General features: G+C 48.4%; 10 protein-coding genes across 10 annotated transcripts; 6 read left to right on the top strand and 4 right to left on the bottom strand.

Moving 5' to 3' along the window:
- Window positions 1-1,172: 1,172 nt before the first annotated feature.
- Window positions 1,173-3,771, top strand: N7518_003230 (FHA domain protein; the record flags this gene model as incomplete). The annotated part of the gene is made up of 4 exons (XM_057184157.1): window positions 1,173-1,188; window positions 1,248-1,450; window positions 1,504-1,636; window positions 1,685-3,771. The coding sequence occupies 4 exons, from the start codon at window positions 1,173-1,175 to the stop codon at window positions 3,769-3,771; spliced, it is 2,439 nt and encodes an 812-aa protein (XP_057045607.1).
- Window positions 3,772-4,417: 646 nt separating this feature from the next.
- On the top strand, window positions 4,418-4,898 carry N7518_003229 (uncharacterized protein; the record flags this gene model as incomplete). Its single annotated transcript, XM_057184156.1, has 2 exons — window positions 4,418-4,435; window positions 4,608-4,898. The coding sequence occupies 2 exons, from the start codon at window positions 4,418-4,420 to the stop codon at window positions 4,896-4,898; spliced, it is 309 nt and encodes a 102-aa protein (XP_057045606.1).
- A 1,878-nt stretch (window positions 4,899-6,776) lies between these two features.
- On the top strand, window positions 6,777-7,246 carry N7518_003228 (uncharacterized protein; the record flags this gene model as incomplete). The annotated part of the gene is made up of 2 exons (XM_057184155.1): window positions 6,777-6,883; window positions 6,937-7,246. The coding sequence occupies 2 exons, from the start codon at window positions 6,777-6,779 to the stop codon at window positions 7,244-7,246; spliced, it is 417 nt and encodes a 138-aa protein (XP_057045605.1).
- Window positions 7,247-7,706: 460 nt separating this feature from the next.
- N7518_003227 (uncharacterized protein) lies at window positions 7,707-9,231 on the bottom strand (the record flags this gene model as incomplete). The annotated part of the gene is made up of 5 exons (XM_057184154.1): window positions 7,707-7,749; window positions 7,894-8,388; window positions 8,586-8,627; window positions 8,696-9,118; window positions 9,209-9,231. The coding sequence occupies 5 exons, from the start codon at window positions 9,229-9,231 to the stop codon at window positions 7,707-7,709; spliced, it is 1,026 nt and encodes a 341-aa protein (XP_057045604.1).
- A 1,762-nt stretch (window positions 9,232-10,993) lies between these two features.
- Window positions 10,994-11,344, top strand: N7518_003226 (transcriptional regulator family TF; the record flags this gene model as incomplete). The annotated part of the gene is made up of 1 exon (XM_057184153.1): window positions 10,994-11,344. One exon carries the CDS (start codon window positions 10,994-10,996, stop codon window positions 11,342-11,344), a length of 351 nt encoding a protein of 116 aa, XP_057045603.1.
- Window positions 11,345-11,565: 221 nt separating this feature from the next.
- On the top strand, window positions 11,566-12,016 carry N7518_003225 (uncharacterized protein; the record flags this gene model as incomplete). Its single annotated transcript, XM_057184152.1, has 2 exons — window positions 11,566-11,619; window positions 11,828-12,016. 2 exons carry the CDS (start codon window positions 11,566-11,568, stop codon window positions 12,014-12,016), a joined length of 243 nt encoding a protein of 80 aa, XP_057045602.1.
- Window positions 11,985-14,384, bottom strand: N7518_003224 (NADPH cytochrome P450 oxidoreductase family protein; the record flags this gene model as incomplete). The annotated part of the gene is made up of 4 exons (XM_057184151.1): window positions 11,985-12,571; window positions 12,636-12,733; window positions 12,783-14,065; window positions 14,142-14,384. The coding sequence occupies 4 exons, from the start codon at window positions 14,382-14,384 to the stop codon at window positions 11,985-11,987; spliced, it is 2,211 nt and encodes a 736-aa protein (XP_057045601.1).
- A 596-nt stretch (window positions 14,385-14,980) lies between these two features.
- Window positions 14,981-15,702, bottom strand: N7518_003223 (uncharacterized protein; the record flags this gene model as incomplete). Its single annotated transcript, XM_057184150.1, has 2 exons — window positions 14,981-15,343; window positions 15,547-15,702. The coding sequence occupies 2 exons, from the start codon at window positions 15,700-15,702 to the stop codon at window positions 14,981-14,983; spliced, it is 519 nt and encodes a 172-aa protein (XP_057045600.1).
- A 1,933-nt stretch (window positions 15,703-17,635) lies between these two features.
- Window positions 17,636-20,050, bottom strand: N7518_003222 (Zn(II)2Cys6 transcription factor; the record flags this gene model as incomplete). The annotated part of the gene is made up of 10 exons (XM_057184149.1): window positions 17,636-17,725; window positions 17,771-18,038; window positions 18,082-18,256; window positions 18,302-18,636; window positions 18,684-18,704; window positions 18,758-18,875; window positions 18,921-18,954; window positions 19,001-19,739; window positions 19,787-19,850; window positions 19,900-20,050. 10 exons carry the CDS (start codon window positions 20,048-20,050, stop codon window positions 17,636-17,638), a joined length of 1,995 nt encoding a protein of 664 aa, XP_057045599.1.
- A 747-nt stretch (window positions 20,051-20,797) lies between these two features.
- N7518_003221 (DUF3500 domain-containing protein) lies at window positions 20,798-22,128 on the top strand (the record flags this gene model as incomplete). Its single annotated transcript, XM_057184148.1, has 2 exons — window positions 20,798-21,005; window positions 21,053-22,128. The coding sequence occupies 2 exons, from the start codon at window positions 20,798-20,800 to the stop codon at window positions 22,126-22,128; spliced, it is 1,284 nt and encodes a 427-aa protein (XP_057045598.1).
- Window positions 22,129-22,446: the final 318 nt, after the last annotated feature.

The raw sequence follows: 22,446 nt of genomic DNA, 5'->3' as shown, positions 1-22,446 counted from the left end.
GCGTCTTTCTTTGCCCCGGTTTGGGTATTCCTGTCTAAGCCTTTTTCTTTGGATCCCCGGCTCACCATTCTCCCCGCATGTATTTACTATCGGTTGACATATTCCCCGTCCGCCTTCTTTCGTTTCTTTTTGTTTTGGTACTTGGTCTGTCTGAGATAAGACTCGGGATGAGATAGGCCGATGGACGGCAGACCGAGCCCGGGGAAGTGCATTGGGGTTTGACCATGTAGTAATTAGTGTACCATAGAGGAAAATGATAGTGCTCATTAACATCAGACCTACAATACACTTCAAAAGCTTTCACTGACTCCGAAATCCTCCTTACATGGTTTGCATCGTATACATAGTTCCCCCTAGTGTGCGGATGACCATGACGTGTGTCTCCACATCAGCTGACCCCACCCCTTATCGGCATCTCCGGACTCTGTTGTTCTTTTATGTCTCAACGGAGAGGAAAGTAACTAAATAGCGAAAAGTCTCAGTACGTAGGTTGAGATGTACTTCATTTAGTTAGCCAGTCTGTGTCCAATAGGGAAGTGTTGTCTAGCCGAGGCATCGAAATAAGTCCAACGGCGTCATTCGCTTATCTTATACTATCACTTCTCATACATACCTCATTGTTCCTGAGCTTCCGGCTACTTTACTTCTTAGTTTCGTGTTGAATTCTGACTTTCTTCGAATTTGAATAGACTTACCAGTAACTGAGATTCAAGTTGAGTCCCATTCCAAAGGGAGTCGCTACTCCTCAAGGCCCGCGTTGTCCGTTGTCAGCGGTGAACCTAACTACTACCTGATTCACGAACCTACCCCTCTTCCTTCCCTTACCCTTCCTCACCTTCTGTGCTTTGAACAACTCTTTATATTCGCTGCTTCTAGTCGCTCTACTTGCAATCTACTTTTCTACAATACACCTGATATCTCCTGGCTGTCTCAACTGGTCCATGTGATCGTGTTGCAGCCTGGAACCACCCGGGTAAGCTGCCTTTGTCTCCAACTCCCTTAACCTTCTGCACCCCCTTCATCTTCCGATACTCTGTGACTCACTCTACCTTGCTGCCATGGTCGCTCTTATCATATATGGAATTCTATCTCTCAGTCTAACCATTATCTAGAAACAAACAGCTTCCTATTCCTGCCTTTCAAACCCTATCATCGTTCATCTATCGTTCACCATGTCGGACCCAAGCGGTAAGTACTTGGATGCCCTAATTGCCACCTTACTTGCAACTGACATTGCGAATTCACAGCCACCGTGACGCTCGTCCCCCTCTTCGAAGACCTCTACCCTCTGCGTACCCTTACCATCACCGACAATGATAAGACCGTGCCTATCGGACGTGCCTCAAAGCGTGAAAATCGAAACCGGAATCCTACAGCAGAGAACGCTTGGTTTGAGTCTCAGGTCATGTCTCGTGACCATGCTTTGCTTAAGATACTACCAAACCAAAATGTTGGTTTGAGCCCCCAATTCTGACCATATCACCCCGCTGACCTCCCTTGTAGATGGTTTTCATCACCGACTGTGGCTCAACACACGGGACTTTCCTAAATGGTGGAAAGCTGGTGACAGACGTGAATACCCCGCTGCGCAATGGAGACATCATCCGATTCGGTGTCGATGTTGACCGTGGCCAAGGCAAGTTAGCAATCTGAGTCTAATAGCACTGGAACTAATCGAATACAGAAGTTTTTGAGCCCATCGAAGTCAGCTGCAAGGTTGAGTGGCTCAAACCCCAGCATGTGGTTATTCCAGATGATAGTATTTCTATCAAACCGGATCCAAGTCCGTCAACCAACAGTTTCTCTGTCCCCGAAGACGATAGCGATATGGAGGACACCGACCTACCCAGTGATGACTCTTCTAAGGAGTCCGTTGCTCGATCTTGGGAAACTACTGTTCTGCAGCCTATGGATACATCTCTAGTTTCTCCTGCCTCGAGTGTCCAGAGTGCCCAGAGCGACGAACATTCAAAGGACGGGGGCAACCCCTTTTGGGGAACTATGTTTGCTACCAAGGAGCCTATCTCCAAGATTGTGCCCGACCCTACCCCACTGGTCCCGGATCTTCTTAGCCCACTGCCTGATACCAAACCGGTCTCCGACACCAATCCATCTCCCGCCAAACTGGTCTCAGATGCCAAAATATCTCTCGCTGAGTCGGCCTCTGCTGAACTTCCATCTGAACAACAAGCACATGAAGATAGCCTTCCTGCAATCTGCTACCAGAAAGTACCTGAAATTCGTTACAGCGATTGGACCATGATGCGACCTATGTTCATGCGCCTGGCAGACATGGCTTGGGGTGAATCCAACAACATACCCGACGTTGACCACGACAGGCGCATCATCCACGCTGCGCGCCGTTGTTCTATTTCCCAAGATTCGTACTGGGTAGATGATACCCCTAGCTTCCGACCTTGCGTTGGGACAGAAGTCTACTGGGAGCCTGACTCCGAGGACTCGGACACATCGTTCCATCGTATGCCCGGCAACCTTCTTCGGTACTGGTCAGTCGATAAGCGAAGATATTGGGTCATCAATGAAGATGAAGGCGGCGAGCGGGTGAGCAATTGGTGGTGGATCGTTGAAAAGCCACTGGAGCTTCTCAGCGAGGACCTGAAGCGCCAGCTGGAGACTGAGACTGAGGTTGAAGACTGTCACAAATGCTGGATCGTGAGGGCCTGGGAGCCCCGAATGATCGGAGATCGCTGGTGCGATGTGGCTCCTTACTGGGATCCGAATTTCGATGAGAACTGGCTCTCTGATGACCAGTCCGTTGATTCAGACGAAGAAGCTCAAGAATACGAGGAATACACAACTAAGTCGGATGCTCTTAGTGATTCCTCGGAGAGCTACCCCAGATATCCATGTCTCATGTACGACAGCGACTCGCTTCACGGAGACGGCTGTGAAATGTCGGACGACTCCGAGGAAGAAGACTTTGAGGAAGATTATGACGAGGACCTTGAGGGAGATGGCGAGATCTCTGATGAATCCGAAAATGACTCTGATTGCTCTGACAATGGGTGTCTTGAACACCATATTCCACAGAATCCTGATATCCGTTCCTTGCTTGGTCCGGAGCTTGTGAAGAAACTTGAACGTGACAACAACACTGATGCCGTCGAAGTGCCCAAGCATGTATCTGCAAAGCCTTTTGAGGGCCAGTCACTGAACCCCGCACGGATCGAGAGCAAACCATTGATGGGACAGACTGCTCCTGGTATGACAAACCCAAGTGCTCGGTTCCCGACACACACTGTTTCTGGTGAGCTGCCAAGTTCATGTCAGAACAAATACCCACCAATGCAACGGAAGATTGAGAGCATTGTTGGGGTACCGTCCTTGTCCCATGAATTCAAATATCCCTATCACGATGGACCATTCTCGACCGGCTATCCCGCGGAAGATGCCTGCCTCGCAACATTTAGAAAACCACATTTGAAGCGTACTGCAACGGAGATGGAATCATCGTCTCTTGAAGCCAGTCTTTCTCAAGATGCTCAGCGATTGCCCGTAGAGCCAACTAGTCAGTCGGATCTCGACCTCAACACAATTTCCTCTGAAGCCAAGGATGCGATCAGCTCCGCACTTGCCGAGAATGTCTCTGCATTTGCTGAGAATGAGCGTCCGGCAAAGCGAATCAAGTCTAACCACTCAACCCCAAAGTCCTTGGCAAGCCACGCCACCACGGCTGTCATCAGCGCTCTGCTGGGTGGTCTGGGAACTATCGCTGTGCTAGCATCCTTGCCCAATGAATACTTCCAGTGATCGGCATCCCTTATTTCGGTTTCTTTTGCTCTCTGCTCTCTGCCCTTTGATATTTTATGATTTAACGCCGACACGTGAGTTTCGGCGTGATTCCAACGATTTGATGATCTCGGAATTACCCAGGCGTCCTGGCTTTACGTGGAAGGATGGATCATGGTGCTTATTTGTTTCTCCCCCTCCCCCTTTGCTGTTTTTATGTCGTGGCTCCATGGGCAAGCACACAAGATCCTCATCCGATCACTGCGGTGTGGCCGTGGCAGCCACGAAGGCGTTTATTGGCTGGATAATTTGTTTCTGCCCTATTTCTTTGCTTTTTCCCCTTTTACCGTGGCTACACACACGACTCTAAGATGGAATGCCACGTAGCACCTTATTCTTTCCCATGTGATAGCTATGCAGATCGTAATGGAGAATGACAATCCTTTATTTCATGACTGCGTATCATGTGATTTGTAATCCTCTGAGCCACCTGGTCTTTAGGCTAGAGCATTTCAGTGCCTGCCAGGTACCGGTTTCCGGTAGTCTTGGGTGGCCTCATTTGGAAATGCACCGTGATATCATTTCACTGTCGAGGGTCAGCATTCGCCTGGCATGATTCCCGTACGCCATAAGAAAAGGTGACCCAGACTCACCTCTTGCAGCGACAATGGGAAATGGGCTGCAGGTATCCTACAGGTTCATATCAGCTGACTTCAATCGAGTCGCTAGTCGCTCTTTTTCCCTTTACGTGCGACCCTCATAATTTCTTTTTATTTTCTTTCCTCGCCCCCGGCATCCTCGGGGTTTAATCGTGACACTAATTGCCGAAAGGTGATTTGTAACCATTCTGGTTCCAGGACAGTCAACCTCCGGAAGTCTCAGATAGCTCCTTTGAGACATCGATGGAAACTTCTCCGTTGATGCGACTTGCCGCCCATGCACCTCGACTCCAGCCCGACTTCAAATTTTGGACTTCGAATCCTGGACTAGCGTGTGATTGGAAGTGGCTGGCTGCAGGTGTCCTCCCCAACAGCGAACCGGTTGAACAAGCCCATGGAGTTTTGAAGTTGGGCTCTCTCTTCCGGCTCTCTTCCATACAGTACGATCACTCAGAGGCTGAAATTTTCAGTATCTCGCGGCTCGCCTAATGACGCGCATACCCGTTGGTTCTGCCTGAACCTATTTTTAGGTTACATCGAGCTTTTAGCCGGTGGCAGACCGCATAAAAAACTCCGAGACGAGTGGATTCGAGGTTTTCATGGATGTGTGTCATTTCCACAGGATTCACTCTGCATGTGACCAGTATGCAGAAGCGCTTTGGGTCCATATAGAATGACGACGTGAAGTCAAATGGCTGCAAGGAATCCTTGCAATGTTGACTGGAAATGTTAAAGGGGGTTTCTGGGCTTTTTCGGCGCCTCTGTCCTTGCAGCCCCTCCACGGTTACCTGCTTGAGGCTAAGTGTCACATCCACGGCGCTTCCGGCTTAGGGCTGTCTGTGAACTTCAATTGGCTGTGACTCGAAATTTCGAGTTCTTCTTCTTGCTCCTTATTGGTAGCTCACACCTCTCACAGGACTCTCTTTTCACCTCATTTTACAGCTTCGGTTTTTTCTTTTTTTTTCTTTCCTTTTTCCGGATTTCTTTATGTCAGCCCTACGGTTATCGGAGATTGTGCTTACAACCATGGCTTCTCAATGGGGTATAGATTATGAAGATCATTGCATCGATTTGATCCTTGCACAAGATTGTCACCGTGGCTTTTCCCTTTTACTGCTCACGGCAGCTACGTCTTAAGAGCGTACTCCGTAGAAGCCCTTGAACCCTATTCCCCATCCGGTGTATGGGCTGCTGACCGTCTGATCCAACTTCCATGCATGGCATTCCGTACTTTACTTGATTTAGTTGCAATAGAAAGCTCATCCCATACAAGGGGAATACGAGAGCTGACGGAAAAGGTCCACGGGAAGAAAGATCAACAATCTACCCATGGCCCCTATACATCATCCCGAAGATCATCATGGTCGCATGGCCCAATGCGACTATCCGTGGTTGGCATTTCACATCCCATACTCGTGGCCATATCAACCTTCCTAATTCGGAGGATAATTATATAGTTTGAGCGGTCAAGATTTGTATCACGAGGTGGCAGTCATGCCCCTAGGAGCCAGGACATCTTTTCCACGCATGAACGACGGTCTGCCCAACGATAGATCAAGGGTTGAGTTGCCAATTTGGCGACATTTTGGTTTCACTACATGTTTTCTGCTCTAAAAAGCCTCTCACAGGATGACCATCGAATGAACCCTTTGTAAAACGTATGAACGACGTAGGCCCGGTCGTGTGGATTGAGAAATACGAATCCCCCACCAGGTCCTGTTTCATGAACCCTGCATTTCCGCAGCTGGCTACCTTAGCTCGACAGAAGCACGTAGGCAGCGGGGTTTGACAACGCAACTAAGTCCAGAACGGTTTCTGTGCCGTCCCCCTCTCATGTTGGATCATATTTTTTTGCTTTTTATGCAGAAATAACCGGAGGATTCGAGTGGAATGTCCCCATGCGTGTAAATGGAATATCCACGTACATCATGTACCTGGCGAATTGTCCTATCACCGTCTCTCGCTTTGGCCTGCTGATCATTCTGGTGGACTCAATCCTGATTCCTGTCATCGATTCCACGCTCCGTCGTGCATATCGAATATGTGACACTTGGAAACTCTCGGGAAGTTCGTTGGTGGCACTGATTAATTTCTTCTTGTATAAGATATCCGTTGTTTCTCGGTCATTTCTGGCTTTGGACTTAGCCTATAACTACTGTCTTCCTTTCCCAACAACACTTTCAGGGCTCACAATTACTGGCTATTCTTTATTGACAGGCTTTCCATTGAGAGAGAAAGAAAGAACCAACGGGAAGAATACCACAAAGCCATCTGCAATTTATATCAGGTGGATCTTGGCTATACCTCACTATCCGCAACTATACACTTTACCTTCCAATATTCCCTTCTACCCCTACATCCATTACAATGGCCACTTCCACCCACTTCATGTACAACCTCGATCCGGATCACAGATCATGTGTCGGAGGACGGATGGTAGTCACATGCAAAGGTTGTGCAGGGAATGCCCCGAGGTATATACAAAACACCCTTTACATCTCCATCCCAACCCTAACACAATTCCCAGAGAAACAATCTGCCGCAGCTGCAACGGTTGTGGCTTGAACGTCTCCCCCTGCCCACACTGCCACCCCGCAGCTGCAGCCGCAGTTGCCGCAGCCCGAGCAACGGCGAACTCCACGGCTGCATCTGCAGAAAAGTCGGGATCCTCGGCCCCGTCATCCCCGGGCTCGCTGAGTCGCAGCTCGTCTACTTCGAATCCTTATGTCGATCCGAGGGTCGCTCGGGCGTATGCGAAATACGGGAATGGTCGTGGTAATACGAGCTGTGGACGCATTGATAGCGATATGAATAAGCCGCGAAACCCGAATCCGTGATCCTGTTATAAGCGAGGATATTGGATAGAGGATACATCGAGGGCGGATCTGGATATTCTTTTGGTTCGAAAGTTTCGCACTCCGCTTATTGCTTGGGGGAATTATGGAATTACTCTTGGTGAAAGAATCAGACTGTGGTTTATAGAGATTGGAGGGAGGTTTGGGGTTGGTTTTGGAACATGCGTGGTATGGACGGCTACCTGGTTACAGCTTCACCTTTGGGGCCTTTGCTTTGTTTGTTTTTGACTTTTGTTTTTCTCTTCGGATTCTATTTGGTTGATGCAGTGGCCTTTTTGTCGTTTAGTGGTGAATGCACTGGATGTTACCATTTTATATACGAGGAACATCTACTTTTCTAGGACTTTTTCGGTATCTTGACATTCTGTCTGTGGCATATTATTTAAACCAATCTAGGTAGGACTTAGAATTTCTAACAAAAAGGTGGTTGTCACAAAAGGCTCTATGTATCCAAACTCATAATTTCAACACCCCCAAAGATCACGCTATACGATGAGAATCATGAGATGCCAGAATAATTTGGATTCAATGTATTGATTTGCCATCTACGTAAGAGTTTTCTTAGTTCATCTCGTCTAAAAAGATAGATCGGTATAGGACCCGGCGAGCACGTAACCGCCTCTTCATACGCTGGCTTGAAATCAGGAGCAATCAACTCAAACGTATAGCGATGCACCAGAGATGCAATCAACATTTGTTGCTCCATGTACGTGATGTTCCTGCCAATGCAAGCCCTTGGCCCTGCACTGAAGGGAAGAAACGATGTGTGCAGATCTTTAGCATTGTCACTCAACCACCGCTCTGGTTCAAAGACATCGGGATTCGAAAATATATCTGGATTTCTTTGGAGGCTGTAGGTAGGACAAAGCACCTCAGTATTACCCGGAATCCAGTAGCCCATGATGTCCTGACCCGACGGTGGCGTGTATCGTGGAGTTGTGGTGGCGCTGGGTGGCAGAAGTCTTAAGCCCTCGTCAATGCACACTTTCAGATACGGTAGGTAACGAATTCTGGCAAAGGGCGCGACTTTCGTATCTTCGATTCCGTCCAGTGCCTCGTCTACTTCTCGCCGCAGTCGCTCGAGAGCTATGCCGGTGGTCTCACTCCCAGCATTTAACACTCCGCTGTCATTTCCCCTAACATCAGCATATTCGGTACGCCATTCTTGTCTCCAAGAAGAAAGGAGAAAAAGTCATCCAGTTTCTCTCCTGCTAAATGGCGCTGTATCCGGTGCTTGCATGCAGTGGCGACAATATCATTGAAGGCCACGTTGTCTTGCCATCGCGAATCCCACCATGTGAGTCTTTTAAGCAAGCCGTACCACCGCGGAGCCCAGGCAAATGAGGCATGAACCCGCAAGTTCCTAGCACACATGTTAGTAAATGGGTCGCCCTAGGGGGAAAAAAAAACGTAAAGGGACGAGCAACTCACCCCCACAGCGACTTGCGGAATTGACACTGGTAGGACTGGCCGCGCGAATTTTGGACCTCGAGTACATCATCGCCTTTCTCTATTAGGCGGAGGTTCGCACTGAGGCCAATGTCGTGTATCGCATCAATGGTGAAAATGTCCATCCACCGTCGATGATCCACTGGAATAGCATCTGCCCTTCTCGCGACATCTAGCCGAAGACAGAACTTATCATACTGGTTCAAGAGAGCATTGATACGGCTCGCGACTTTGTCTTCCCACCGAAGGAGTGTGGTAAGAGCATAACCGGTGGCAAGAAGTCGTCGCTTCCGGGAATGTTCTTCTTTGTCCCGCGTGTCGGCTACATTCTTGAAATGACCATGACCAGCGTCGTAGAAGGCGATTTGGTGGTTGGGGTGCCGTGTCCGTAAATGGCGGTAGCAGCTTTTGGGTGATTGAAGGAAAGAACGTTCGGAGCAACACGAACAATTGTCGCATTTTGATGAGCCATATGAAGAGTCTTATATCGCTGACCGCGAATCGACTCCCATACCCATTGTATATCACTCAGGCCAGAAAGGACCGATAAGTTTTGGAGTCGACGAAGGGCTTTTGCATCGTATAAATATACGATGAAGCAGAAGCCGAAATACGCCACAGGACATAAGACAACAGTTACTGCGACGAACGTGATGTACAACATGATGCTAGTCGGTTTTAGTGTTGTGGGCGAGGTACACTTGTTTTTCAGGTGACGACGGGTGGTGGTAGTGAGGCTATATATGCAGTAGATAAATCATCATCAGACTTCTGTTCTTTGGGAGTTCGTAATCATCCAGAAGCTGGTGACAATCCCGCCCAAAAAGGCAACTTTTCTATATCGCGGTTGATTCCAAGTACTAGTACTAAATAGGCAACTTTCCTTTATGAGTTAAAGAAATACCCCGTGGAATCTTTTCCACATATCCCCATCCCATTCTGAGATCGGCACTATATCTCGCTAATCCATACTAGGAGGAAAAGACTTCGAGTCTTCCACCTACTGAGTTGGGGAAGTTTTAAGTGTCTCCGTCGCCTTGCCCCTCCCCCGGCCCTTTAGCTTCCCATCGTTGATGCTATTCGATCCAATTAGTCCCTGCTTACTTGCCTGGGAGCATGGTTTCGCCTGACGATCAAAGCTCTGTCTGTCAAGCCTGCCGTATACGACATATTTCTTGTTAGTCACAACTGACCAGTTCCTCGTCTGGATGGCACTTTCTAATTCGGACTTGCACATTGCCCAGGCAACCGGGCAACCCCTTCATGTTGGCGATGCCGTACAGCCGGTCGTCCCTGTACTCGGCGCTTCAACGTGCGTTTCTCAACTCGTAGAAACTGGGTCCCTCCAGTCAAACCTTTGTCGCCCCCTGACTCCCAGTCCCGCACCCTGCCTAGCCCAAGGCTAGACCAAGATGCCCGTGCCCCTTTAAAACCTTCTCAGCAGTCAACCCGGTCGGACCGATCGGAGACATCCCAATGGTCCTCACAACCCCAGACTCCCGTCGAGTCTCTCCCCGCGGATAATGTAATCCATCAAGGTGGTTTCCAGAGCAGGATGACTAAGCGGCTATGTGACATAAAAGCACTCCCGAGGCCTAGATAGCAACGCAGACACCTTTCCACCTCTCTTCTCAGTAGTCACCCCATGGTGTTCTCCTCTCTAGCACCCTACTACTCCCAGTGACGACTCTGCTCTCGCACCTGTTTCGCAGGCAGGGCTGTCGGTGCCCCTCAGGGGTCCCCTCTTCACTAGGTAGGTTCCACAGCATCAGCCCTGAGACGAGCCCGCAGCCCGAAGGACAGCGTATTGGAAACGAGCTATCAACATCCTCACCACTACTGCTTACCTCTGAGGATGCGTATCTCATGCAATATTTCGGAGAATCTATAGGACGTCCATGGTGGGTTGCTATCAGATAATCCCATGTCGAGCGCTTACGTTGGGTTGACCATAGCGGCAATGATTGATGCAGGTTTGATCACACGGACTCGGATTTTCACACTTGAAGTTCTTCGGATTGCCCCCAGCTGTCCTGTTCTATGTTACTCTATCTTAGCAGTGTCATCTTTCTACCACTGCAAAGCAACCGGCCAGAAACAATGGAAGAGCCGCCTTGTTCTACCGAAAGGCCATTGACATCCTTTTAGCGCTAATGCATGACCCGGTCCGACTTTCCGATGGGGCCGGGCTTGCATCAGTCGTAATTCTACGCCTGTATGAAGAGTCCAAAGGTAGCCGCCCGAATCGACCTAATCTGCTTCTGGCCCGTATCAAACGCGATGTTTACTTATTCCTTATTGATAGCCCGACAAGATGGACAGGACGCTGAGTCACATATTTTAGCTGGCCACGTCTTCGCAGCCACTATAGCAAGTGATAAGCAACAACCAGTGACCAAATTAGCCAAGTCAGCATTCTGGGTTCACCAGCGGCAGGATGTTTTCCACCCCATTTCTCAACAGAAGCCAACTCGTACCAGCCTTGATGTGACCCATCTCTGGGAGCCTGGAGACTCGGATGACATCTATACGTGGACAAAGCGATCACAGAAGCTAGCAGGGGAGACCGCTGACTTTTGTTTTGGAAATGACGAAGCACAGTCTCGCAAGCAACATTTCGAGGATCTGTAACGAATGTTGACACAATGGTCAGAGCTATCTTGGCCAGCGTTTCAACCCATATTCTTCGCAGATTGTGATTTGAGGACTGGCAGAATATTGCCTGAAATAAGATTCGCTTTGAATGCTTGTTGTAAGTGTGGAAGTGGGTCTGTTGCTCGTTTGATGTATGGGCTTAATTTTATCCAGTGACGGGTTATGTACATTTCAGGCTTTCGCAACTCCTCCTTGCCATGTACAATCCGAGTCGCTTGACACAGGCCATTGATCATCATAAAGAGATGGAGGTATGACTATGTGGCTACTGGAAAGCTGTTTCACATCATCGATTCAAAGTAGCATTCTGACCAAAATTATTGCAGAGTGAGGTCCAAGACCACGTCCGTGTTCTTTGTGGAACAGCTCGATTTAACACATGTCCAATTGGAAAGGTCATTGCGTGCCTTGCTATCACCCTCGGTTCGGAAATATACTCCTATATTCATTCAATCCTAGCTAACTCGTACAGGCCACAGATGGATTCATGATCCTGCGGAGAGAATGGAGCTGCTGGAGCTTCTGAGAATTTGCAAGCAAGAAAATGCCTGGGCAAATCATGCTCTGGAACAGAATCTGAGACTCACATGGGGTCTCAACCATCCATCACCGGACCCTATCCCCAAGAATCCTCCTGCAAACGCCTGAAGCAACTAAGTTCTCCAACCCACTCTTCGGCAGTTCCAGCAACCGACTGCAGATGGCCTTGAGACCAGATTTCCACAAGAGACTTCTTCACTCCATTTGCCATGAGTGATGACCCACAAATGTACATAACTCCACCTTTTGGTTGATTAGCAGCCAATATGTCGAGAACCAGGTCAGACTTGGTTGCCAACAAATCTTGAACGTATTGGCGCGGTTGTGTATCGACTCGTGAAAAAGCCGTGTACACTTCAAACCTCTTTCCTAGAGCCCTGCTCGCCTCTTGCCACAGATCCTGATAGTAGTAGTCTTCGTCTGGAGCTCGGTGACCGACCAGCAGTACTGTTTTCCCAACTTCGCATCCTTGCTTCTTAAGCTCCATGCGCTCCTGAACAAAAGCACGGAAAGGCGAAACGCCAGTTCCGGAGCCGATCATGATGATCGGAGTTGATGGGTCTGGTGGCAGTTTGAAGTTACTTCGGCGGATATGGGCGAAAACCTTCCCCCCTTCAATAGACCACGGGGCCCTGCAGTTGAGTAGTGGTAGTTTGTTGGCTGCTGCGACCTTGAATAGCTGCGGTTGTATTCTTTTTGAAGCTGCAACAAATAATTGCTGGCTAACCCACGGAAGCGATGATAAGGGCACGATGATGTCTCGCAAGGAGGACGAGGAGGGCCACTTCTTGGAGCGGTGAGAGAGATATGTAGAAGGTTAGATTCCTACAAACGATCGAGATCTAGCTAAATAGCTAGGTGAAGCCTGGCAAACCAGGCAACGGCATGTGATCGGCACGTGGCCACCATAACACCACTGACTGCGAGTGCTGTGATGGCCGCAACACGGGGGTCCACAGCGGCGGACGACGAAATGGAATAGCTGCGAGGCTGTAGCTTCTTTAGATTCTCTAGGACGTACGACACAGCTACGTTGATTGCCGATCCATTTTCACCTCGTGACGTCGTGGCCGCTTGTAAGACTGCAGCGAGAGTCAACTTCTTCAACGTGACCTCTTCGTAAAAGGCGTCGCGATCCCTTGTGAGTGCCTCGAGTCGACGTTTGAAATCACCATCCGAGGTTAATTCAGCAATACCACGGACAAGTTCCCTAGACACAGGTCCGCATATGTCAAGGAAGTAACGGAACAGACTCTCCATGGTCGTAGGGGTTGGGATTCGAATGTTCGAGCTCGAGGTATCGTCCGCCGGTACGATATCGATAATATTCTTGCGCATGTTCCAAACGCCCAAAACTTTCAGCAGCGCCGAGACTTCCTGTTCCGGATTAACCGGCCAAATAAAGAGGTAGTCTCCTGTCTCGTAGGTGATAGAGGGGTGGCCTTCAAGGCTGAATTCCAGATGAACGCATTCCCGTGAACTCTCAGGCTCGCCAATGGCCTCTTTGGAGAGCATAAGCTGTTTTGCCTGTATAATAGGAAGAACAACGGTGGTACTCCTATCAGCAGTGGGAGGAGCATACTGTGGCTCGCCATAATAAACGGTTGGCGAGACTCCGTGCCTTGTGTCACAAGGGCGAATTTGTATGCGAGGGGAATATTCTCGTTCCACGGGCCGCAGATGCAATGTTCTGGCCACTTGCTGGATGGTCTCATTCTTCCAGGCCACAAAATCCTCCTCGGTGGAGTTTTCACGATCGTTACCCAGACCAAGCCGACCTAGCCTCGTAGCGCCCATACCCTTCAGCATACCGTCGATATCGAGCGCATATTTGTTAAAGTAGGTATAGTTGGAATTCCCCAAGCCGAAAATGTGATATCGAACATTGTTCAGGTTGCCACCTTGCTTGCGAAGCTGGTGAAGGGACTCGAGAAGCGCGGTGCCGTTATCAGGAGGGTCACCGTCACCGAATGTTGACAAAATAAACACCAAGAGTGCTTGGGACGGTACTTTTGGCATATGTCTATGATCGTAGTCTGCCAGGTTGGCAGTCATCGCCCTCAAGGGAAAAGCCGTCGAAAGTTCAGAGGCATAGCGAGATGCCAGAGCCTCCGCAGTGCCGCTTTGGGATGCCCAGAAGACAACAGCTCCTTTATCCTGCGTGTCTTATTAGTCACAGCTTTCATCTCATGAAGGGTTGCCCTTGCCCGAAAGAAAGCGCATAGTAACTTACCGCCGGAGACATGAGAGTATCACAAATGTTTCTGCTCCGTCTTTGCAAATTGCAAGGCACCCCTGCTGGAAATAGATTTTGTTGCGGAACGCTGTACAATTCTCGGAGGCGGGCCTGTTCATATTCTGGGATGCCAATAAGGCTTTGTAACAAGAAGTAGAGCAATGCAGCGGCCACTAGGGATAAGCGCATAGTATCCTCGCTCCCAAAATCCAGTAAGCGTGAGTTCAACACTGTGTTCATTGTCGTGATTCTTCGGATCGTCAGAATGAACAAATTTGAATATTGAACAGTCGTCCCCCATCTTTATCAATGTCCCATTTACGAAGTTCTGCAGTATGATTATTCTGGAATGCCATGATTGTCATGTCTTCGTTACAGTATGATCCTTCTTTCCTAATATAGAAACTTCCCTGGCAGGGAAGCCAGTAGAGAAAATGTCCTAAATAGGAAACTTTCTCTTGAGGGGAAACCTTCCTAAAATAGACTAGTCTTACACAGAAGTTTTCGCCGGCAACCTGGGCTAGATGATGGGCAACTTTTGTGGTTTTGGATTGTCTAACAAGCACACAGTGAGCGATTTAACAAGGTCTATCTCGGAGAACAGATGCGGCATTACTCGTGTCGTCGGCTGTGACCCGGTTTTCCAGTCCCATCGCGCTTTTTCAATGCCAATAACGGACCATCGGGAAAAGACCCCCATACAAAGTTAGATTCCGATCAAACGTGAGTAGTGGACTCTCGACCCCACGAAAGCTTGGATCCACTCACGAGCATTGATCCCTAGCAGTTGGACAAAGAAGGCGGCTTGCCAAAGGGCGAGAGACCAAAATCAGGGTTTATGGAATTGCTACCTCCACAACCCTCCGAATTTCGGTCGCGCCATCTAGTGTATGTTGACGAATCTGGCTATGATAAACAGGTTGGCTTCGTATACAGGCATCTTCTAGCCACTTTTCAATATACTCAGTGGTCTGGTGTTTTGCTTCGCCTTCCGTCGCAGATGAGCTGGATTCACTCGATTCAACACTAAGATCCCTTTCAATCAAATCTTCCAACCAGTCATGTTTCCATAGTGGTTTTTCTTCTGTTCGAATTCCATCGATGAACAGCGTCCATGAGAACAAGTTCCGTGTAGCAATCCTAGAAAGCCGATCATTCAAACTCTTTTCTTCCTTCTGCTGTATCGCACGCGGACGTATCTTCGAGATAAAGATCGATATGGCCCTTGCCGCCCAAGCTCGAAAATTTAAAATATGTTTGTATGCAACAAGCTTGAAAGATCTTGGTAGAATACATGTTGTTGTAAGGCTACCTAGAAAGGTAAAACTGCGTTGCTAAAATCCCCATGTTATTAGCTAGGACATGTAATTTAAACGAATAGGTGAAGCAACCTTCTACTTACCGTATGAGTGAAACTGGAAGTCCAAAGAGTTTTGTTGAACATGCTTCCGCAAGCAATTCCTGTGACAATCCAGATTGACAGAAGTGAAATATGCTTAAGATTCTTTTTGAGCGATTGCGAATCGGTTGGGGTTCCATAATCGCTTAACGTCTCCATTTTTTTACATTGCCATTCCCAGGAACGATATACTAGCCTGTGGTCGCAAGCGAGATGAAGTCTGACTTCAAGGGAAGTGTTCTGGATATCAACCTCGCCGAATGGTGAATAAGGGCAAAGTGGTGGGACTGTATATCTTTTCGATAGGGTGTCCGTCAAAAACAAGAGACGGAACTCATCCCCTCTAGATATCATCACCTTCTGACCGTTTCTATAAGGTTTAACAAGGCGATGATTAGGAGAATCCATGAAGGACTGAGCAGATTGAGTCCATGCCACTCCTTCGAGGTAAATTGTTGGCATGAAAGACATAGACACTCGAATTATTTGCGGCAAAAGGCCTGTGATTGTGGCACCTAGCCACAATGAGGCTAGATTAGGGCGTCGTTCAGATAGAGCCCATATAACAGGAAGGGGCTGTTTCATTTGGAAAAGGGCTGGAGTGATTTCTTTCATGGCAGGATCGAGCCATTGACTAGCCAAATTGCAAGGAATACCCGGCTCCCAGAGTCCTCCAAATAGACATGAGGCAAGTAGACCTGACGTACCCGAAAATGCCATATACCGAGAAATGTCATCGAATGTAGGGATTTGGTCGGCAAATAGTGTTTCCGTTTGCTGGTGCGTCCCGTGCCTACGCATAGGCCTAGGCAAAATAATGGCAGCACCAAGCCGACCATGCATTGGCAATGTCAGGGTAGCAGCCAGTGCACAGATAAGTTGATCGAAAGCATCGTGACGTCGAGCGAAGTTGTGAAGATACTCTCGTGCAACTGCCGAAGACGGGGGTTCAAGCGTGGGAAGGAGATATGGCAACTCTGTATCATGACATATCCTGAAAGCATTGCTACTCAAATGGCATTCCCACGGCGGGAAATAGGCTTGATTCCCTCGAATAAGAGTGGCCTGCCAGCCACGTCCACCTGAGAGGATTGCAGCCCACCATCTCACTTCAGCGACACTATCGCCCCCAATATCTAACTCAAAGTAGTCGCTAGCATTTGCATCATGGTCTAAGTTCCATTGCGCCATCTCGTCGGTATAGACGACCTTGTCTTCATTTGTTATTCGACGGAGTTCTATCAATCTTGCAGAAAAAATATATGACCAGCCAAGCACGAAGACAGCGAGGTAATTACCGGCGGAATTTGTTAGCGGCTGAAGCCCTGGCCACTCATCGAAGTAGTCATTCGACAAGCTGCAAACTCCTGGACGAGACTCTCCAATATAAACTTTACGCAGCGACGTTTTTTTGGTCGGAGGCAAGTCGCAGTTATGATTCAATACTTTATTAGGTGAGACTGTCCAAGTCGCATACCCTTCGAGAAAGATTGAATTTTTCTCAACATTTTCGATGACTTGGGCGGTTTGCGGGATTGAAGGCGTCTGATTCAACAGCGATTTGATGCTACTGCAGCGGTATGGCAAGTGAGTCGAATAACGAGCAGAAGAGAGTAACGCGTGCCATGTCGACCGAGAGAGGGCTGAAACTTGAAATGAGGCTAATTCTTGAGGATGCAGTGGATCATCGGCGATGTTCATGATGACCTTCGATGATAGCTTTTAATATGGTGAGATTCCAATCCAGGGATGTAAACACGAACATCGGCGGGATAGATAATCCGACAGTGCACACCGCTTTCTGATAGTGACAGGTGCTTGAATCTGAGAGTAGGCCCCGAGGATGAGAGATTGGAGAGTCCGTGAGATCTAGAGATTCAGGGAAATCATTTATTTCAATAGAAAGTCGGTCGGCTTTCCCGAGTAGTGGGTGGGCCAATTGCTCGGTCTTTCCGGGGCCCCGGGGCACATGTAGATGATTGGAACCTATGCTAAGTCGCAATGACAAGTGCCGACATCAAATAGATTCCAAAGCCCCAGATACACTGGGGCAAATAATTACAGAATAAAAATTTTCGGGTATATGAGATCATTATTCCAGCGGGAGGTCTCCGATATCGTCAAATAGCTGAGCAATTCCCTCGAAAGAATAATCCGGCAGACCGAAACCATAAGCCCATTCCTATATGGTCAGCAAATTCTAGGAAAGCAGGACGATAATACATACTGGCACGTCAAATACCTGTCCCGCCTCAGATGGGGCTTCATCGTCCCCTGGTGGCTGTGAGGCTCCGGATGCTCGGAAATCCCTGAGGTACTGCCTGATAATCTCGACCGACTTTTGTGATGTGACACATTCATCCATAGCTTCCAAGATTTCCACACCCATTTCCACAGATTGCAACAAAGGAATGGTTTCAGCGCACATACCGAGCCTAGACATTGGAAGGAGGAGTGTCGACGTAGCAAGCATTATATAGGTTGTGTTATACCACCTAAAGAGTTAGCAAGGGAACAATACTCAGCAAAGAAACATACCAGCAACGGAAAAATGTGTGAACTCGGTAAAGGTCATGAAGCACCTGGAGAGTCTTCAAAGCCGCGTCCAAACATTTGTCAAAAGTTTGGTCCAATTCGTTTGGAGAATGTCGGAGTTTGCGCGTAAAGTGGCTTAAGAAAGGCCGGAAGAGCAACATTTTGACATTATAATACCCTACACTCGTTAGTCGGGAGTTAAGAAGTCCCATGGATAACTTACTAATTCCCAATACAAGCCGTTGTCTTCGTGCCCACTTCGGGTCGCGCAGGGCACTACGAGACGGTCTATATCCGCCAATGTCGGGTTTGATCATCTCTGGAAGCCTCGCTAGCCAACGATCCATTTCCATTTCGATCTGTAGAGCGAGTTGTAACTTGTCCTGTAATGAGATGCGAGAATGGTAGATTTGGACAGATACTTGTCGAATGATCTGCGCAAAATCAATCATCCATGGGATGATGGCAAATTCGGAATCGTCGCGTGGTGGAATGCTGCGGTTGTGATATTCGTCCATTCCAAGGGTGTCCGGTCGTCCAACCGAAAAACTCATCTCACTAATTGATCAGTACATATTAACAACGATAATTCAAAATGCACTTACATTTCCAAAGAAAATAGACCCCTGTCACCTCGTTAGAATTATAACTTATATGGAAACACACACTTTTCACTTACCACCAAGTCTTTGAGATCCAGCCAGAACGCTGCGTGGTGTCTCCTGGACACGGAATTTCTCGATTAAAGCCGGCAGAAAGACACGTCCGTACCGCGAGACCAAGATACATGTATGCCACTGTTCTGTTAGATCTTGAAATCAAAAAGTAGAATGAGAACTCACAATTCGGATTGAGTTCATTTTGACAAACTTTGGCCTGCTCAAGTTAGCTTGCGATCACGCATAGAGAAACACCCACGTACCATCATGTACAGACACTGAGCAGTTTCTAGATCGTTCGAAAACCGCAGGTTGTTCAGATATCCCTGCGCTTCCCCAAACAGCTTTCGGCTCCATTCAAACCGACCCAAGCCGGCCAGAGTACCTTCATCCCATACACGCACCAAAGCTCCAAGCGATAGAACACTGAGGTATAAAGCGACAAAACTCGGCTCAGGCTTGCGTGATCGATTAAACCAAAGATCATTAGCACGCGCGAAAAAGTCCTCTTTATCAACAAACGGATGGATGAAGTGAATGCTCTCAAAATATCCATTCATGAAGATATGAGCTTGGTCGAAATAGTAGTTTGACTGTTCAATTGACAGCATCTGCTCCGGTCCAGTGGCGTATAAAGGAGACAGGTTTGGGTTACGGAGTGTTGAGATGATCGAGTATCCAGCTGCGTGAGAAAAAGGCTCTTTTAGGCATTTTGGCTCTAGCTCCTTCTTCAGATGGCCAATGACTGCAGCCGGGGACGTACTACTGTGAGATTCAATGGCGTTGATGTGATTGAACTCGTGGGTCTGGTTCTCTGCACTTTCTCTAGGTCCTTCACGAGCCTCGGATATTGTCGGAACATCCCGTGGCGTGGAATCACTGCGCATAGAGCATAACGTTTCAGCTGCTGGTGGAATAGGACCTTTAGAGGAAGCTTTGGCCTCCGTATCACGAAGCTTCGAGGTCAGCTCTTCCAGCTTCTTCTCCAGTTCGGCGACATAACTATGAGTGTTAGCAAACATACTGGATATGCGGAGTGATCGACCTACTTTGCAGACCGGCTACTTTCACGCTCTCGATAAGTTCCCTGATACACACAATCCCAGCCGCTTTCTGTAATTGTCAGAGAAATGCCGCTACTAATTATAACCTGGTCACTCACTTTTACAATGCAAACACGGATATCGCTCATTGCACTTATACTTCTTCAACCTGCATCTGTCGCAAGCTTGAGTCGCACGCGGCCGCTTGATGCGCTTAGCGGCCGGCTGCTCGACTTCAGGCTGTTGGATCGGGGACCGAGGATTCTGCATCATCGAGACATTCCCCAATAGGCTTCAGGCGATAATAACGACGTTGAGCGTTGCGCTTATATTCTTCGACGACAATTGGGTGAGGCCGGAAATCCCGGACCGGCCTCACTGCACGTGACCGGGGAAAAGTCCGGGATTAAATCAGGCAATTGTCAACCTTGGAAGGTCCGCGGGGGATTACGTGTTTTGAAGCTCTCAGGAAGACGCGCAAGAGTTATGGGATTTCAAAATATGAGGGAAGACTTCATGCGGAGAATCACTCGGAATATCCGAGTCCTCACAAGAAGAGAGGCTCAGTGAGTTGCGGGATGTCCATACCTTTTTTGCTTGCCCGATAAACAGCTCATAGGCTATAAGTAGGTAATTCATGTATAATATCTGATATATCGTTTCTTCTGTGCGAATGAAGTCTATCTTTTGTTCCTTCGCAGTTTCTCTAGACTTGGGCTTTTATATGTCTTTTCGGATGTTCTTTTCATAGGTATGGAAGGGTACTTAATGGTGCGGTCGTGCTAAGAACACTATAGGCATACCATAAGAGTGTGTCTATAACTAGCATTTCTTCAAATACATAATATCTTTCCGGTGGTCAGATCAGAAGCCCCATCTTGCCAGAGCGGATAAGGAATTTCCCATCCCCACGAGCGTGGGGAAGACCGGTCATCCTGATGTGGGGTCTCGGGTTGCTATAACACCATTGATATCTCTTCATCTCTCTTGTTTTATTTTTTTATAGCATTCTTAATTATGGCCAATGCATCGAAAAATACCACAGGCGAGTACCGCCAGTACTTGCCTGACCTCAATATCCCGCGCTTCCAGGCGATGTGCCAGCAAGATGCACACGAATACGCGAACGAATTTAAGACCGGACATCAGCCACCTTGGCTGCATGCACTGTATATGCATTGGCTAGAGCTATTCCAAGAGCCCTTCAAAGGCGTGACCACCGATGGTATGAGCTAAACTGAAACGATACCAGAACGCTTCTAACATCTACAGGAAACGTCTGCCCGGGTCTATTCACATTACAAGAAGAAGACGTCCCAATTCAACAAATTGTAGACGCAGCAGAAGCTGTAACCAGCCTGCTAGATGACAAGCAAAAAGAAGCCATCAACTACCACATCGACTCGCCGCAATGGCGCACATGGTCGAACCCGGAGTTCCTACTCGCGGACAAGGGCATCCGGCTCGACGAAGTCACCCCCGAGACCCGGGACGCAGTGATGAACGTCCTGAAGACAACGCTCTCACCAGAAGGCTACGAAAAAGCCGTCAGCGCAATGCGCATCAACCACTTCCTCGGCGAGCTAGTCAAGTCGCCAGCAGTGATGAACGAATTCTCCTACAACTTCGTCCTGTTCGGCCGCCCATCAACCACTCGTCCTTGGGGCTGGTCATTCTACGGCCATCATCTCTGCCTGAACGTCTTCTTGTACAAAGGGCAGATCGTCGCGTCGCCGTGGTTCACAGGCGCAGAGCCAAACGAGATCGACGCTGGCCCTTACGCCGGCACGCGCATCTTGCAGATCGAGGAGAAGCTCGGGTTGCAGCTGATGCAGTCGCTCTCGGCAGAGCTGCAGGCTTCCGCTCGTGTCTTTGCCCACATGAAGGATCCGGCCATGCCTCCCGGTCGCTGGAATAAGGATGACCAGCGCCATCTGTGCGGTGCGTACCGTGACAACCGGGAGGTGCCGTATGAGGGTATTCTCGTGTCGAGTTTTAGTACTGCGCAGAAGCAGCTCGTGTACGGTATTCTGGACCAATATCTGCTTTACCTGCCGGCTAAATCGCGGGCTATGAAGATTAATCAGGTGCGCGCGCATGAAGCGGAGACGTACTTTTGTTGGATTGGGGGGTATGGTGATGAGGATCCATTCTATTACCGTATTCAGAATCCGGTGATCCTCGCTGAGTTTGATCATCACTCCGGTGTGTTTTTGAATAATGAGGAGCCGAAGAAATTCCACATTCACACCCTGCTTCGCACGCCGAACGGGGGTGACTATGGTCAAGCGCTGCGGCCACTGATTCCGGCTATTGAGGGGCTGAACGGGAAAGAAATTGTCTGGTAGATTGAGAGTGAGGAAATGTACTGTATGAGATGAATGATGAAGCTTCTATGTCGCATTGCATTTTTCTACATGTCTTCAAAGATATGAAATAATAAACCTATCTTGCCGTAGAGAGATATATTATTCAAGTCATTATCCATATTAGTTGTCTTGTCATATTTCAGAAGCATAAAAGACGTATACAGCCCCAACGCCGAAGCACGAAATCAAAAGATAGAAAACGTCAATCTGCAACCACCGAAATAGCAGAATTATAAGAAGTCGTCAAAGACAAATGATACCTAGATAGGTATCCTTCGTCTGTTGCGTAACGCGTGA

This window comes from Penicillium psychrosexuale (genome assembly GCF_028828465.1).
Source record: "Penicillium psychrosexuale strain IBT 29551 chromosome Unknown utg000002l, whole genome shotgun sequence".
Taxonomy (NCBI): Eukaryota; Fungi; Ascomycota; class Eurotiomycetes; order Eurotiales; family Aspergillaceae; genus Penicillium; species Penicillium psychrosexuale.
Note: the sequence above shows the minus strand (reverse complement) of the source record. Positions and strands in the feature narration are given on the sequence as shown.